This window comes from Schistocerca nitens, chromosome 3 (assembly GCF_023898315.1).
Source record: "Schistocerca nitens isolate TAMUIC-IGC-003100 chromosome 3, iqSchNite1.1, whole genome shotgun sequence".
NCBI lineage: Eukaryota > Metazoa > Arthropoda > Insecta > Orthoptera > Acrididae > Schistocerca > Schistocerca nitens.
Window position 1 is genome coordinate 749,972,633 of NC_064616.1, and position 14,344 is coordinate 749,986,976.

The following is a 14,344-nucleotide window of genomic DNA, read 5'->3' on the forward strand; positions in this document are numbered from 1 at the left end:
ATTTACTGTACATTTCCTGTCCACCCGCTACGATTTCTCTGCGCAGATTCGATGTGTGAGTACTGTGCAGGTAGATCGTTGCGTGCGGAAAAGCCTTTGCACGAACCCAAGAGCTCGGTCAAAGATTTTATTTATTTTCTCCTTGCTCAGTGATCACTGCCTTTGCTCTATACCCTGTGAGACTCTGGATCTGGGTGTATCTGTACTTAGTATCTTTGATTACGTTAGTGTACTGAGTTAATGCTGTGACATTATGATAGAGTGGGAGTTATGGTTTTTGGAAGTGGTGTTAATGAGTTGTTTCTCAAGTGCAGTGATTTGCCCTTTTGTGCAACGATGAATCAGTTGATTTTTTTTGTTTTTGTGGTTATTTAAGTAAACAATATTTGATGCGAATAACTAAAGTTATCACTGCACGATATATAAACTGTCATATCTAGTTTCTGTTATTGATTGTCGCTAAGTCACAGAATAGGACATAATATAGAAGATGAACTGTACACGAACAGCGTCAGCGTATGTTTTTTCAGTGTCACTGTGATATTTATGAAACGAAAAACTCCTTCCTTTGGAACACACCCACGAAGGTGAAGGTAGATGCTAGCAGTTTGTTTACTTATTACGCCGCCGCACTACCTATGTGGAACAGTTTTATAGCTTTGTGTAGATGATTTCACAAAGTAACTTCACAAGCCTCAGTGTTTTATTATTGCTTTTGGAATAGTTGTGTACATTTGTTCGGCAAGGCTGCTTTAGTAGAGACGCGCAAAGTTCCGGTACCATTATTTCTTAACAACATAAGGAAACCGATACTAATGGTAGACTATCATTTAGAACAGTAGCAGAAGCATGGCATTCTTTACAAAACAAAATAATGACAACTGCTGATTCACCTGTGCTTTAAGTGTATCGTTTCTGCAAAATGCTGGGATGTGGACAAACCAATGAATGTTGGTTTAGTTAAGTGCCGATTAATAAAGCAGCTCCAAGTTGAGGCCCGTCACGAAGCGAAAGAGCCATGTGATTAAGCAGGGTGCGAAAACTGTAAGTGTTCTTTTAGGATTGCTATGTCACAGAATTTTTCTTGTTCTCTCACGCGCTATTAATAAAGCGATTCTGCCTTCTATGTATTTGTATCGTTGTGGTAGAAATTGCTCTCCCTTTGTTTATTGTGGACAGTGCATTATGAACAAATCAGTTACCTTTGTCGTCAGAGAAGTAAAAACAAAAACACACCAACCGCTAATCCACCCCTGCCCCAGTATGATTGATAAAGTTGTCAACAATTCTGTGCTAGCTTTCAGGTTGATACAGTTTGTGTGTATGACCTCTGTATAAGTTGTCATTGACTAAACTCTCCAATTAATGTTTTAAGTGCATCTGTACACAAAAGAATTAATTTACTGTTTAAAAAGTTATAATAACTACTAATGGAAATAATAGCGAAAGTGTGAAATGCAGGAAAAAGAAACGGGCCATCACTCAGTCTCACCTTTCTCTATAAGGTAAGTGATGGTCCACAACTGTGGTAAACTATTATTTGTAGTAGGGTTGTCTGTTCAACAGTTGATATAGAAAAGTATGGGACTCCTAAAGGTCATATAATAGTACTCCTAGTAGTTCCTTTATTAGTGGTGGCAGTAATCAAATATGGCCTGGCCTTTATTCATGATTCATTTGTCTGCTTCTGTGATTTCATTGCTTGTTTAATTCTGCTTGTTAATTGCCACAGATGAGTGCTAGTGTGATGTCATTGTAGTGCAGACGTTCATGAACTGATATTCTGCGATGCAGAAAAATAATGGAACATATTTAATGAATTCTGTTTTCAAGAAGTAGTCTGTTTACATACCTTTGTCATTGTAAGCAGACAGGCACACTGCTAACAGTCATGCAGGTGCTTGCATGTGCCAAAGTTTAAGGGAGAATGTATATCAGATTTTGAGGCCTCATAACTTTGAATGTAAATCTCTAATTCAAAGGAGTTCTTAACAACCTCATTGTTGTTTGCGTAAGCTTTACGGTATAGACAGTGCCATGAATAAAAAGTGAAAACAGTAATCCTGTGTTCTGATATTATGAACTACTGCTGCTTACTTTACAATGAAATTGATTCCTCCCAGTTTTGTTAACAGTAGCCTATGGATAGAAAATTACTGCAGACATTCTGAAATTGTCATTGTAGTTACTTAATTGTGGAGAGTTTCTGTTTGCTGTGGCATCTCAGTGTGTACATGATAATCATTTATATGCTATTTATATCTCATAGCAAATTTGCTTCTTTTGTCAGAGGTTCAGTGGTGAATAATCATTACACATGTTCTTTGATTGTTGTATGCTCACAGAATATGCACAATAATCATAGAAACATGTAATTTAATGTATCAGGTTTTCAGTTACAGTATTAAACAAACATAAGAATTTGTTCCATTTGTATGGTGGTTAAGGTTTTGATATTTGTAGAGTTATTTGTATGTCTCTTTTTCATGACCTCATTCCACTAGTGTAGGCTAGAGTGTGCTGTTGGTGCCCCCTCCCTTCTCTGAAATTTTGGTTGTCGTGACAGAGTGACTATGGCTTAGCTTGGGGTCTGGGTTAGGAGGTAAGAATTTAGTTTTGAGTTGACAAAGCCAAAAAGTATGAATGCCAAATACAGTTTGTGGTTACAGATTGAGCTATAGCATAACCCAATGTCTATGTTTATGCCATATTTAACCCATTTTTTGCTATAAAAACAAACCATGAAAAGTAGAAGCCCCCCCCCTCCCCCCACTATGTAATTGTTACCATTTAGTTGTATGTTATTTTAGCTGCATGTTTGTAAACTGTCATGCTATTGGATTTATTTTTTTGTGGCATAGAAGTAAGGGTGTTCTTACGTTGATGTGTGACTTGCGTCATTTTGTGTCTTGTGGTGAATGTTCCTGCAGTTTAAGTAAAGATCTGAAAGTGGATAAAAAGTGATAAGGTATAATGAATATTCCATAGTTGGCTGTGGAAGTACATTTTTTTTCTTCTTTTGTTTTTCCTCATAGTTTTATCAGTTGTATGCCTTTGAATGATATTGTGGATGGAGACTGATGAAGCATTTGGCATATCCTTTGTATGTTGTTTTTGATATAGGCCTAGCAGAAAATTTTGATAGTACTGTAAGCATTGCTGTTTTATGGAAGTTTTACTACAAATTCTGTAGTAATGAGATGGATGTCTATTTGCCTGAACTGTTACTTGAATATGATATTGTTAAAGAGAATGTGTATTGGAAAGAGTATAGGCATTCCAGTATCTTTGAAGAGGTGTGTGCAGTATTGTTGGATGCAAAACACCTTTTTTTTTCCAAGTTCCCAAACATGTTTCAGCACCTCTGTGCCATTATCAGTGGGTTTCTGTTTTATTTAATCTGTAATGTGAACATGTTTACCAAATGATTACAAAATTATGTGGATATTTATTTCAAACAAACGATTTGTTTCTTTTTGTTAATACCTTCACACTCGGTTTGCATGGTTTTTCAGGACCACTTGCGTGTTATTTATTAAAGGTAGCTTGTCATCTGCAACCAAATGATGTTGATGAGAAATTTTGTTAGGAGTTAACTATTGTATGCTCTAAACATAATTTAGTTTGTCACGATATTTCACATCTATATTTGTTCTTACTTACATTGTTGTGTATGTAAGTAAATCTGAGATTCAGGTTTGCTGTAAAAAATGAGTCAGTATTGTACCATAAATCACGTTCTCATAATAATAATAATTTTCAGGGCTTGCTATCTATCCAGTTCACGGTTAGCTGCATTTCTGGTGCAATAAATTACTTGATACAGGTAAGTAAGTTGAAATTACATTGCAATGAAAATATTTATTTACTACTTTTTGAAAGAAGGAAATAGTTAATATTTGCAGATGCTTTTTTTCTGTTTACGTGAGTGTGTTAATGTGCTATCACCAGTAATAAAAAGTTAGACAAGAACAAAAATGAGAGCAGAGTGGTTCTATTTCATTTAATGTATCTCTCACTGTAATTTCTTAAGCTAAAGCCACTACAAAATTTACTTGTGCTGGGTAGTCATGGTACCTGAGATGTTCATTGCTGAAGCATTCAAATCTTAGGTGAAACATTTGTATAGAATAAAGTAATGTCTGCTTGTGAGCTCATTCCTTTCAGCAATCTTGTTGGATGGAAGTGTTCCATTTGTGTTTATTAGATAGGTAAGATGATATACCATCAAAAGTGTTTGTTCAGATTAGTAATTTGGTGACCTAAAATTAACATTAGTTCATTAAATAATTTCTGGTTTTTGAAGTGATATTCTTTTCACAGAATAGTGAAGCATTTGCCATCATCCAGTCAACTAATTTTTCTCCACTGCAATTGAAATAGTGCAATTTGGATGTAGGTTTTCAAATCATTTCACTCATTGAAATTAACTTTTACTTTTAAACAGATTTTTGGCTATAAAAAGGGTGGCATAGTTGTTGAAATAAACATCACCATCAAATTTATAAGTAAAATATATTTTAGTAGCTACTGAACTTAGTCATAAAATCTGCTGGGAAGAGTTATGTAGCTGATTGTTTTTTTTTTTTTTTAAATATAAAAAAGAAATCCAGGATAAAGTACTAACAGTTATGTACTGCATAGTTCATATTGTTTGTGTGGATCATTTAAATGCGCCAAAAATGCTAGTGAGTCATTTTACATCACTGTAAACCCTTGGGTACCTAGAAGATTTCAGTATGCTGGACGTCACACTTACTGGCTGTTCGACTTTACTGCACCAACATATATGTTTGAGAAGCTATTGATCATTCTTAGAATATTAACATGATTTAATATATTGTATTTAAACACAGTTGACCGTGTTGTTAGCTAAGGGTTATGAAGGCAAAATAGGAATTGATGAATCACTTCTTTAAGATACACCTGTCCTAAATCCAAACATCAGTTTGAACACCACAATGTTTTAATAGCTACGGTATCACTAGACTTGGTGTTCCCTTGCTTTGCTCTGATCTTTGAACTGACCTACCCAGCCACTTATTCTTTCATAAATAAAAGTACACAATCAGATCTGACTGAGGGACCAAACAAGGTTAAGGTATTGGTCTCACATTCAGGAGTGGCCTGGTTCAAATTCTTGTATGTCCATCAAGATATAGGTTTGTTTGATTTCCCTGATTTTATTAAGGCAGTACCGGGATGGTATGCTTTAAGGACAGAACAAATTCCCAACCCTATTTTTGTGCTATCAAAACTTAACTCTAATCTCTAATAACCTTATCATGGTGGTATAATAAATCCTAACCTTCCTTACTTTCTGATAGAAGTAGTAGAGTTTTCAAGAATTCAGGGAAATGTCAAGTACTGATTATATTTAAATTGTCATAAAACGTTTGTGATGGTCTCTTGGATTTACTTTGTGCTGATGAACATGAACAGAGAGCTGTTTTTAAACCATGAAAATATGCATCCTGTAAAAAATCTGGATAGTGTCCATACTGGACTACTAATTGTTGCAGTAGAAACTAAATATATAATGAGTCCGGCCTCAGCAGCCAGAGATAGTAGAGAGAGAGAGAGAGAGAGAGAGAGAGAGAGAGAGAGAGAGAGAGAGAGTGTGTGTGTGTGTGTGTGTGTGTGTGTGTGTGTGTGTGTGCGTGTGTGTGTGTGTGTGTGTGTGTGTTTTACTTATTTCAGAAGAAGGCCTTCTGGCCGATAACTTAAGTGTTCAGTAGTTTTTTTTGTTGTGGCTGTCTCCGACTTGACATCTCCGCTATATGGTGAGTAGCAGTCTATCATTTATTATCTGTCATTATTCTATCCTGGATTTTCCACTGTGAGGGTGTAATCTTTTAGCATGACAGATTCATGGCATGAAAAGTGTGGTACTGGGATACTGTGGAGACTTACTGGTATAATTGCTCACACGTTACGAAAACTGCTTAGGAAAGAGCGTTATTTATAACATCTTATAGATGTGTAGTTAAGCTCAAATACCAACTCCAGCAGTGTCAATGTAATTTAGCACGTTGATTAATCGTATGATTGTGTACCTCCGTTGACTTATGGGGTAGTAACCACAAAAATTACACTTGTTTATACATAGTATGTATGCCTAGATGAGAGGGAAAGTTAATTATATACTGTTAAGAACTGTTAATAGCAAAAATGGACAAGTTACTTGGTACAGGCATGCAGAAGGTAATGATGTGAATTGTGGGAAATTTAACTTCTGAAAGTGAGCTTGTTTATGCATTTTATAATGCAGATTTGAGTTTTTTTTTTTAAGTGATGCCATCACATCTCTTGTTAAAAGAACATTAACTGGAGGGAGGAATTCAGTCTTCAAAGTACAGTTCTATGCTCCAGACAAGATCTCCGATAGCTACCAATGCTGTTTCCATCTCTCAGCCCCAAGTTACAAATGGTTGCTCCAACTTCGACTGTGCCAGCACAGAGACATTGCCATAAAAACATAAACAAAATCATTTTACATTTGCAGACTTGCAAAGCGACCATTCAAAGCCCATTTAAACTACCGAGAATCTTCAGTTGTCGTATGGGTTATAGCTAGACATGTTAAAACTTGAGACTTTGAATCTTTTAGTTTCTGAAATGCAGAAAGCAGGAGAAATAATTTCTATATTATCAGCCATTTCTATCATTAAATAATGTGGCCTGTATCAGTACTTCTGCATCTGGTATGACAATTAAAATCACACGTGGAGAAAATTTTTGAGTCAACTGAAAGAAGTTTTTTTTTTATCTGAAGCTTGATTATTTTTATACCACACACCCTTTTCCATCAAGCTCAAACAACCAAGAACATACGATTCAATTCTGTGAATCACTTTTATGAATAACACTGCTTAATTGTTGGTTGCTGTTGACAGTTCACCACTGAACGTAATTGAGAAGTTGTGTATGGTATGCTGGGTTGCTGCAGACGGTATGGAAAATTTTTTTTGTCACAGTGCAAGGAATATGTTGAGCAGTGTGACAGCAAGATATGCAAGCCTCAGCATTTAGGTATCTCAGTAAAAGGCAAACTGACACAACAGAAATTTATCAGACAACTTGCCCACATTGCTCTTAAATTTAGGAATGAACTGCAAGCAGTTTGTGGCTGTAGCTTCATTATTTTATATCCACATAACCTCGTCTAACAAGCTTATCTAATTTTGGTTTGCAAATAATTCTTTAGCTATTCGGTATTGATCTGAGATCATCCCCCCCACACATACACACACTGATAAGCCACAACATTATGATCTCTGCCCACTGTGATGTTGGATGCCGCTTGGTGCCGTTGAAGGCACATGGCACGGTAACAAAAGTATGTAAGGAGAGCAGACACAGACTGGGGATCACCGTAGTGAAGATGTGAGCTGCAAATGAGGAAATACATTGAGGTAAGCAGCTTTGAAAAAGGGCAAATTATTATTATTATGCAGAGCCTGTGAATGAGTATCTCCAAAGTGGAGAAACTGGTTGAATGTTCATGTGCTACCGTCGTGAGCATCTATGGAAAGAGGGAGAAGGACAGTCAAACTACCACTAGATGCTAAATGGTTGGATGTCAATGATTCTTCACAGAATGTGCGATTCGGAGACTTGTCTGTTCTGTAAAGTAGGATAGATTGTGATCTGAGGCATCCCTACCAAAAGAGCTCAATGTTGGTCTACACACAACTGTTTTGGAGCACACCATTCAGCGTACATTGTTGGACACGGAGCTCCGCAGCAGACCACCCCTATGTGTTCACATGTTGACCCGATGACATCGTCAATTACGTTTGCAGTGGGCACGAGACACAGGGATTGGACTCTTGATCAATGGAAACATATCAGCTCTTCAGGTGAACCACATTTTTGCTGCACTAGCTAACTGGTTGTCTCCACAAATGCCTTCATTGAGGTAAACAGTGGCTTGAAATGTACAGCGTGCCACGGGTGCAGGCTGGTGGGAGCAGTATTATGCTATGGGAGACTTTCTCCTGCTCTTGCATTGGATCTGTGGTAGTAATTGAAGACACAGTGACAGTTGTAACCACCTGCATCCCTTCATGCAGGATGCCTTCCCCAATGGTGATGTCATCTTTCAGCAGTATACTTGTCCATGTCTCGGAGCCAGAACTGTGCTACAGTGGTTTGAGGAAATTATGGAATTATGGTGAACTCACATTGATGTCTTGGCGACCACATTTGCCTAGCGTAATGCTACGGAACCCATCTGGGTCATTATCAGGTAGCATCACTGCATAGACAGATCAGCGTCCCGTTATTTACACGAACTACACGATCTGCATGTAGACATCTAATGCCACATACTTCCACTAGTCTACCAACAAACAGTTGGGGTCCCTGATACGCAGAATCAATGATGCATTTCATTTTAGACATGGACAAACAAGCTATTAAGCAGGTGGTCATAATGTTTTGGCTCATCTGTTGTGTGTGTGTGTGTGTGTGGGGGGGGGATTCTCACGCACTCAGTGTCACTATGCTGCGGTACTGATGTATTGATTTTGCAGTACTGCAGGTAACCAACCAAACCCTTTCTGTTTCTATAGAGCTTCTTAATCTCTGGTAATGACCACTTCAAATTTCTGATTAATGTCTCCCAAACTTCATGTTAAGTGTGTGTTATGTAACAGGAATTAATTGTTGGAATCAGTAGGTTTAAACTAGACCAATTAGTTTCTCTTCAAACATAAGATGTGTAGTATTAGCTTTTTTTAATGAAATAATGAATATTGTTCGCTACACTTGCCCCCATCTTAATTGCAGAATGCAGCGCCCTACTTCAATCAGAAAAAGAAAAAAAAGGAACCAACAGGGCATGAAAATACAGTAGGGTGTGGAAGTTCTGTTATTTTCATATTAAAATCTTTTGTTGTATTGTAAATGGGATGTTGTATAGTTTGTCCAGTCAGTGACCAAGCAAGCCTAAAAATACCAGACTAGAGAGATCTGAAATTAAAATACAATGTATGTAGTGAGTTTACTTACATCGATTGAATTGTGAACAGAAGTTTTATGTTTGGAGGTTGTTGATTTTCTTCTTAACTGTACATGTTTTTTGCAGCTTATTTTTTTTCATATTAAAAGTTGAATTTGGTAAATCATATTTTTCTTCCAGAATTGAAATAGATGACACATTACTAATTTTGTTGCAGGTTCTAAAGAAAGAAATCCAAGAAAATGGCTGCTCCAAAATCCTTAGATGACTTTAATAAAATGTTAGATACCTCAGATACAAAAGTAAAACTAACTATTACAAATAACTTACTAGCCTACTTATCAAACCCAGAAAACAGTTTAGAATGTGAAGACATCGGCCTTTTCATGGATGCAATGGTACCCTGGATGCAGTCAAGCAATAGTAAGGTAAATTAAATATTTTTACAAGAGGTAGTAATAAATATTCACTAAGCATTTATACTGTTGTTACAAAAGTGATGAGTTAGATACATAAAATTGTACATTATCTTCCCTAGATAAAACATTCAGTTAGTTAATGTTTCAACTCAACATGGTGCCAAAAGATGGGCTAATATTGAACCAATTTGTTTTCATAGCTGTCCATAGACTGGAGTTTGTCAACAGAGACTGACAGTAGTTCTCAGACATATTTGGATACTTATTGGATGAAAATGTAGCTTGTTGTTTAAAATTCTTTAGAATATTTATCGTAGAATTGGTACATCCCTTACATTCCAAATTTGTACTTTATCTTGTTCCATTATGGTTTCAAAGTAATTTTTGGCAGCAACCATCATAAACTGTTTTTTTTCAATGAAAATCAGTAGAAACCATTGAAGATGCAAGACAATGCCTTGCACATGTGACTGCTGCCAACCTAAAAATAGACCAGGATCCATGTATTGTGTTGCCTCATATCTGAATCCCTCCAACATTGTTGCAAAAAAATGGTACCTTAATTGCTCAACTGAACTAATGCTTGGAACCACTGTGGTTCAATGGGTGATTGCATGAGAGCAGTGAAGATGCTGCATTCTGTACTGTAGCTGTTAAAAAAGGCATTTTGTGTGGCATTCTGCACGTGCATCCCTGGTAAACTAATGAAAGCATAACTTTTTTTGTTCGATGGCCAATGATAGGTGATGTCGTGTTAGCCAGTATGGCGTTGTGATTGCTTTGAACAGTTATTACCAGTTGATGCTGTGCCTGATTATAGATTAGTTTTATCCAGCAATTCGACTGCTCACAATAAATAGTAATGCTTTCACTCAACCATTTTGAAATGTGAGCCATTGAACTGACCAAGCTTGACTCCATGAGAAATAATCATTTTGTGTGTGTACTGCTCACCTAGTGGCAGTGTGGACACCTTTTAACTGACTTTCCAAACAGGATAAGGCATGGAGGAAAATGTTTCTTTGTTGATAACTGTAACATTGAAGTCACTGATAAAGGCACTGGCACTTCTTGTTGTGAAGGCCAGTGAAACTGCAAAGAGACATACAGTTTGACAGTATTATTAAATTAACATTGAACGTAAGGGGAAAAGGTAACATGAATTTAAGCTGGAGGAGGGAACCAACTGCCACATTAAGTGTTAACAATAAATCTATAGCTTGTGTAGCAAACACAAAGTTGTTATGATGAATATTGACTGTCAGTTGGTTTAGAGTTATCAAATGGAGATACTGGCACAGAGAATGCCACTGTCATGTTATACGCTTTTGGTAACAGTCAGTACCTTTTGGCGATTTTTTGTTCTTATGTACACTCAATTCAGTGTTTTCTGGGAATGAAGTACACAAAAAATGGACGTAATTCTGTCAAAACAATAAGAAAAGGCCCAAAAATAGTAATTAGTTACTAATAAGCTCATTCTGAGGAAATATTTTTTTTAAAAAAGGCATCTCCACTGTACCGAGTGATTTCATCGAACAGTCTGGGGCGCATTTAAGGAAAAAAAATTAGTATATCTCACCATATAGCGGAAATTCTGAGTTGTAGATAGGCACAACAAAAAGACAGTCACAAATACAGCTTTCGGCCAGTAAGGCCTTCGTCAAAATTAGACGATAAACACACACTCACGCAAATGTCCCCCCCCCTCCCCCCCCACACACACACACACAAAACTTCAGTCTCAGGCAATTGTACATTTCATCTTGGATTTTCCATTGTTTGATTTGTTTATCAAAAAACTGAAAACAGCATTTTTTATCAGGGATGAAATTGTATAATAATTTGGCCAATGAGATGAAAGTGATAAGTACAATAAATTTAGTTAAAAGGCAGCACATACCTCCTGAACACAGCAGACAGATGGCTTCCTGAAATATTGAGTCGTGTTGATTTTTGTATCCCAAGGAGACTACCAAGAATTATCACACTTGGCAAGCCTGCGCAATCACAGTATGCACTTTATAAGATTTTATATTGTGTGGTCAACAGCATTTTCACCCTTGTTTATGTGCCTATCAACACTTCAGCTATGTGGTTACTTTTTGTTCCTCCCATTAATTTTCATTTTATATTTTACAGGTGTCACAGAACTCAATTGATGTTTTGACCAACTTTGCTGACCGAATGGGTACAGATTTCAAACCGTATTTGCAAATGGTAATATCTCCTGTAGTTGACAGACTAGGTAAGGCATCAGATTTTAAATTTGGCTTAGTGAAAATGTTACTTAGTGTTGTATGTGTGAAAGGGATGCTGCATTTTGAGCTCCAAAATTGGAACTATTGGATATTATTTGCAAATTGTTTGTGGGGATATCAGTTCTCTTAAATCGAGCCTTCTGAGCTGTTTACTGCTCAGTGGTTGTGTATGTGGGGGAAGGCGTGTGCTCAGAAATGGCATCATATGTAGTTAGGTAGTTGTACTGAAACAAAACAGTGTTGGTTGTAGGTACTTCTGCTGAGACATTTATGCTGCAATTGGTTTCTAGCAGAATGAAAAATTTAATTGATATGGTATTGTAGAGGAAATTGATGAGTCACAATTCGGTAAGAGAAAGTTCAGCAGGAACAACTAAAAGATGGGGAGATGGGTGTTTAGAGGTATGAAGAGTGGGCCATTACTTTTCCATATCATTTATCCCCTCTAGTGAAGGGTACACTTGTGCAGAATTTCACTAATTGTATTTTATTGTGTAACCTCATTGCCAGATGTACTTCCTGTCGCCCCACTTGTCAGTTTAAACTATGACATGGAGTTCATGTGCGCCATTTGTATTTGAATTATCTAGACTTTGTTTTTTGTGTTATCGTATTTTAACTGTTTGTGTCTCGTGTTCACTAAGGCAGAATTTGGGAACTATGCCTGCATTTGCCTAAATAAGCATGGGAAACCACCTAAAAACGACACTCAGGCCGATTCAATCTGGGTGTGGCTCAACTCCCTGCCTTAGATGCTAACATGCTGCACATTATACTATATGAACAGGACAAGAGTGTGTCCTACAAATGCTTTTTCGGAGTAATACCGCATCAGACAATAGCTGTATATCTCAATATTACAAAAGAGCATATTTTTACAGGCACAGTTCTTATTTCAAACTGTATCCAGTCATACTAGTGAGAGAGCGACAGACAAAAATTTCATTCATGTGAGGGTGAAGCATAAAATCACTAAAGACAGTGCTAAAAGTGCTTGCACTAACTGCACTTGGCAACAATAAGAGATCACTGCACTGCACAATACAGTGCAGCACATTGTTTTACAGCTAATGGTTTGAATTATATTTGAAGCCAAAATGAGCCAGCCTTATTTATGTATTTTGTGAGAGCTAATGTCTTCATGTACACATTATTTCTTTTCCTGTACCTTCCGCACTATTGCTAGTACAGTCGATTGCTCACTGCCATTTCTTTGAATACATTACATAGGCCACAGTTTCTGTTACGTTTGGAGGTGAAACGTTCTTAATTCCATCCTTCACAGATTCTATATTTTTAATTACAACTATGGGATGAAGATTGTGATGATAGACTGATCTGCAGTATCACCCGAGATCTAGGTTAGGTTGGAAGATGATAGTTCAGTTGTGATTCAGTGAACCCAACACATGCAATGAGAAGCACATTGGTTACAATTACTGAACAGTGAAAGTAGTAATAAACGAAGGCAGCTCTGCTCAGAGGTTACATACATACAACTCACATTACTTTTTATTGCAATTTTTTCCACGTTTGTGTCTTAGTTTTTGCAATGACAGATTGATCTGTAGAGCAGCCCAAAGTCTAGATTAGATTATAAGATGACAGTTTGGTTGTGTGTTGGTGAAACCAACAAATGCGAATACAAAATCTTAGATGTGGTAAAAAAAAAAATTATGTATTGTAACCTGAGGTCTGTGCTAGGTTTAAAAGTGACAGTTTGGTTGTGCATTGGCAAAGCAGTATTGAATGTTTTAGTAAACCCTAGATTAACCATGTGGGTAAGAGGTCTCCTCCCCCCCCTTCCCCTCCCCCCCCCCTTGTGATATTTTTTGAGAGTTTGTGACACTGCATGTTGATTTTTGGACTCGCAGCAGCACCATTTAGAAGCTGAATATTTATTGTTGATGCCTGTTGTGACAGCACTAGCGCACTGCTGTTCCTGTCTACAGTTATAAGAAATAAATTCTCTTTGGAGTAGTGTGCTTGGGTGGCATTTGTCATCTACATTCCTGTACACTGATCAGCCAGAACATTATGACTACATACCTAACATCCGGTTTGTCCACCCTGAATACGGATAACAGCGGCGACACATCATGACACAGAAGCAGCGAGGTGTTGGTAGGTTGCTACAGGGATTTGGTACCACATCTGCACACAAAAATCAGATAATTCTCGTATATTGGGGGGGGGGGGGGGGCAGATGAGTGCTGCCGCCACATTCAACACATCCTAGCACATCCTAGATGTGTTCAATCACATCTAGTTGGGGGGGGGGGCAGCACATTGATTGGAGCTTGCAACTGTGTTCCTTAAACCACTCCATCACACTCCTGAACTTGTCATTTTGCACATTATTTTGTTGAAAAATGCCAGTGCCACCTGGAAACATGATCGTCATGAAGGGATGTACGTGGACTACAACCATTGTACGATTCTCCTTGGCCATTATGATTCTGTGCATGAGCTCCATTGGACCCATGGATGCCTACTTGAATGTTCCCCAGAGTGTAATGGAGCTGCCGCCAGCTTGTCTCAGTCCGGCAGTACAGGTGTCAAGGAGTTGTTTCCGTGGATGACGACGGATTCATGCCCTCTCAATAGCATGAAGGAGAAGGTATCAGGATTCATCAGACAATGCAACGCTCTGCCTCTGCCAATGGTCATGTGTCCATTTCAGTAGCGCTTGCCTATGT

General features: G+C 37.6%; 1 protein-coding gene across 6 annotated transcripts in view; it reads left to right on the top strand.

The window, feature by feature from the left end:
- The first annotated feature begins 235 nt into the window (after positions 1-235).
- The window catches only part of LOC126248748 (CLIP-associating protein 1-A), a 275,249-nt gene continuing 261,140 nt past the window's right edge, over positions 236-14,344 (top strand). For 3 of the 6 annotated variants that reach the window (XM_049950080.1, XM_049950084.1, XM_049950085.1), the window contains exons 1-4: positions 236-1,505; positions 3,764-3,826; positions 9,183-9,393; positions 11,527-11,632. In XM_049950080.1, coding sequence (XP_049806037.1) covers positions 9,208-9,393; positions 11,527-11,632 — 292 coding nt within the window. In that variant the 5' untranslated portion in view covers positions 236-1,505; positions 3,764-3,826; positions 9,183-9,207. The remainder of the gene's footprint in view (positions 1,506-3,763; positions 3,827-9,182; positions 9,394-11,526; positions 11,633-14,344) is intronic. The other 3 variants (XM_049950082.1, XM_049950081.1, XM_049950083.1) reach the window with 3 other exon arrangements.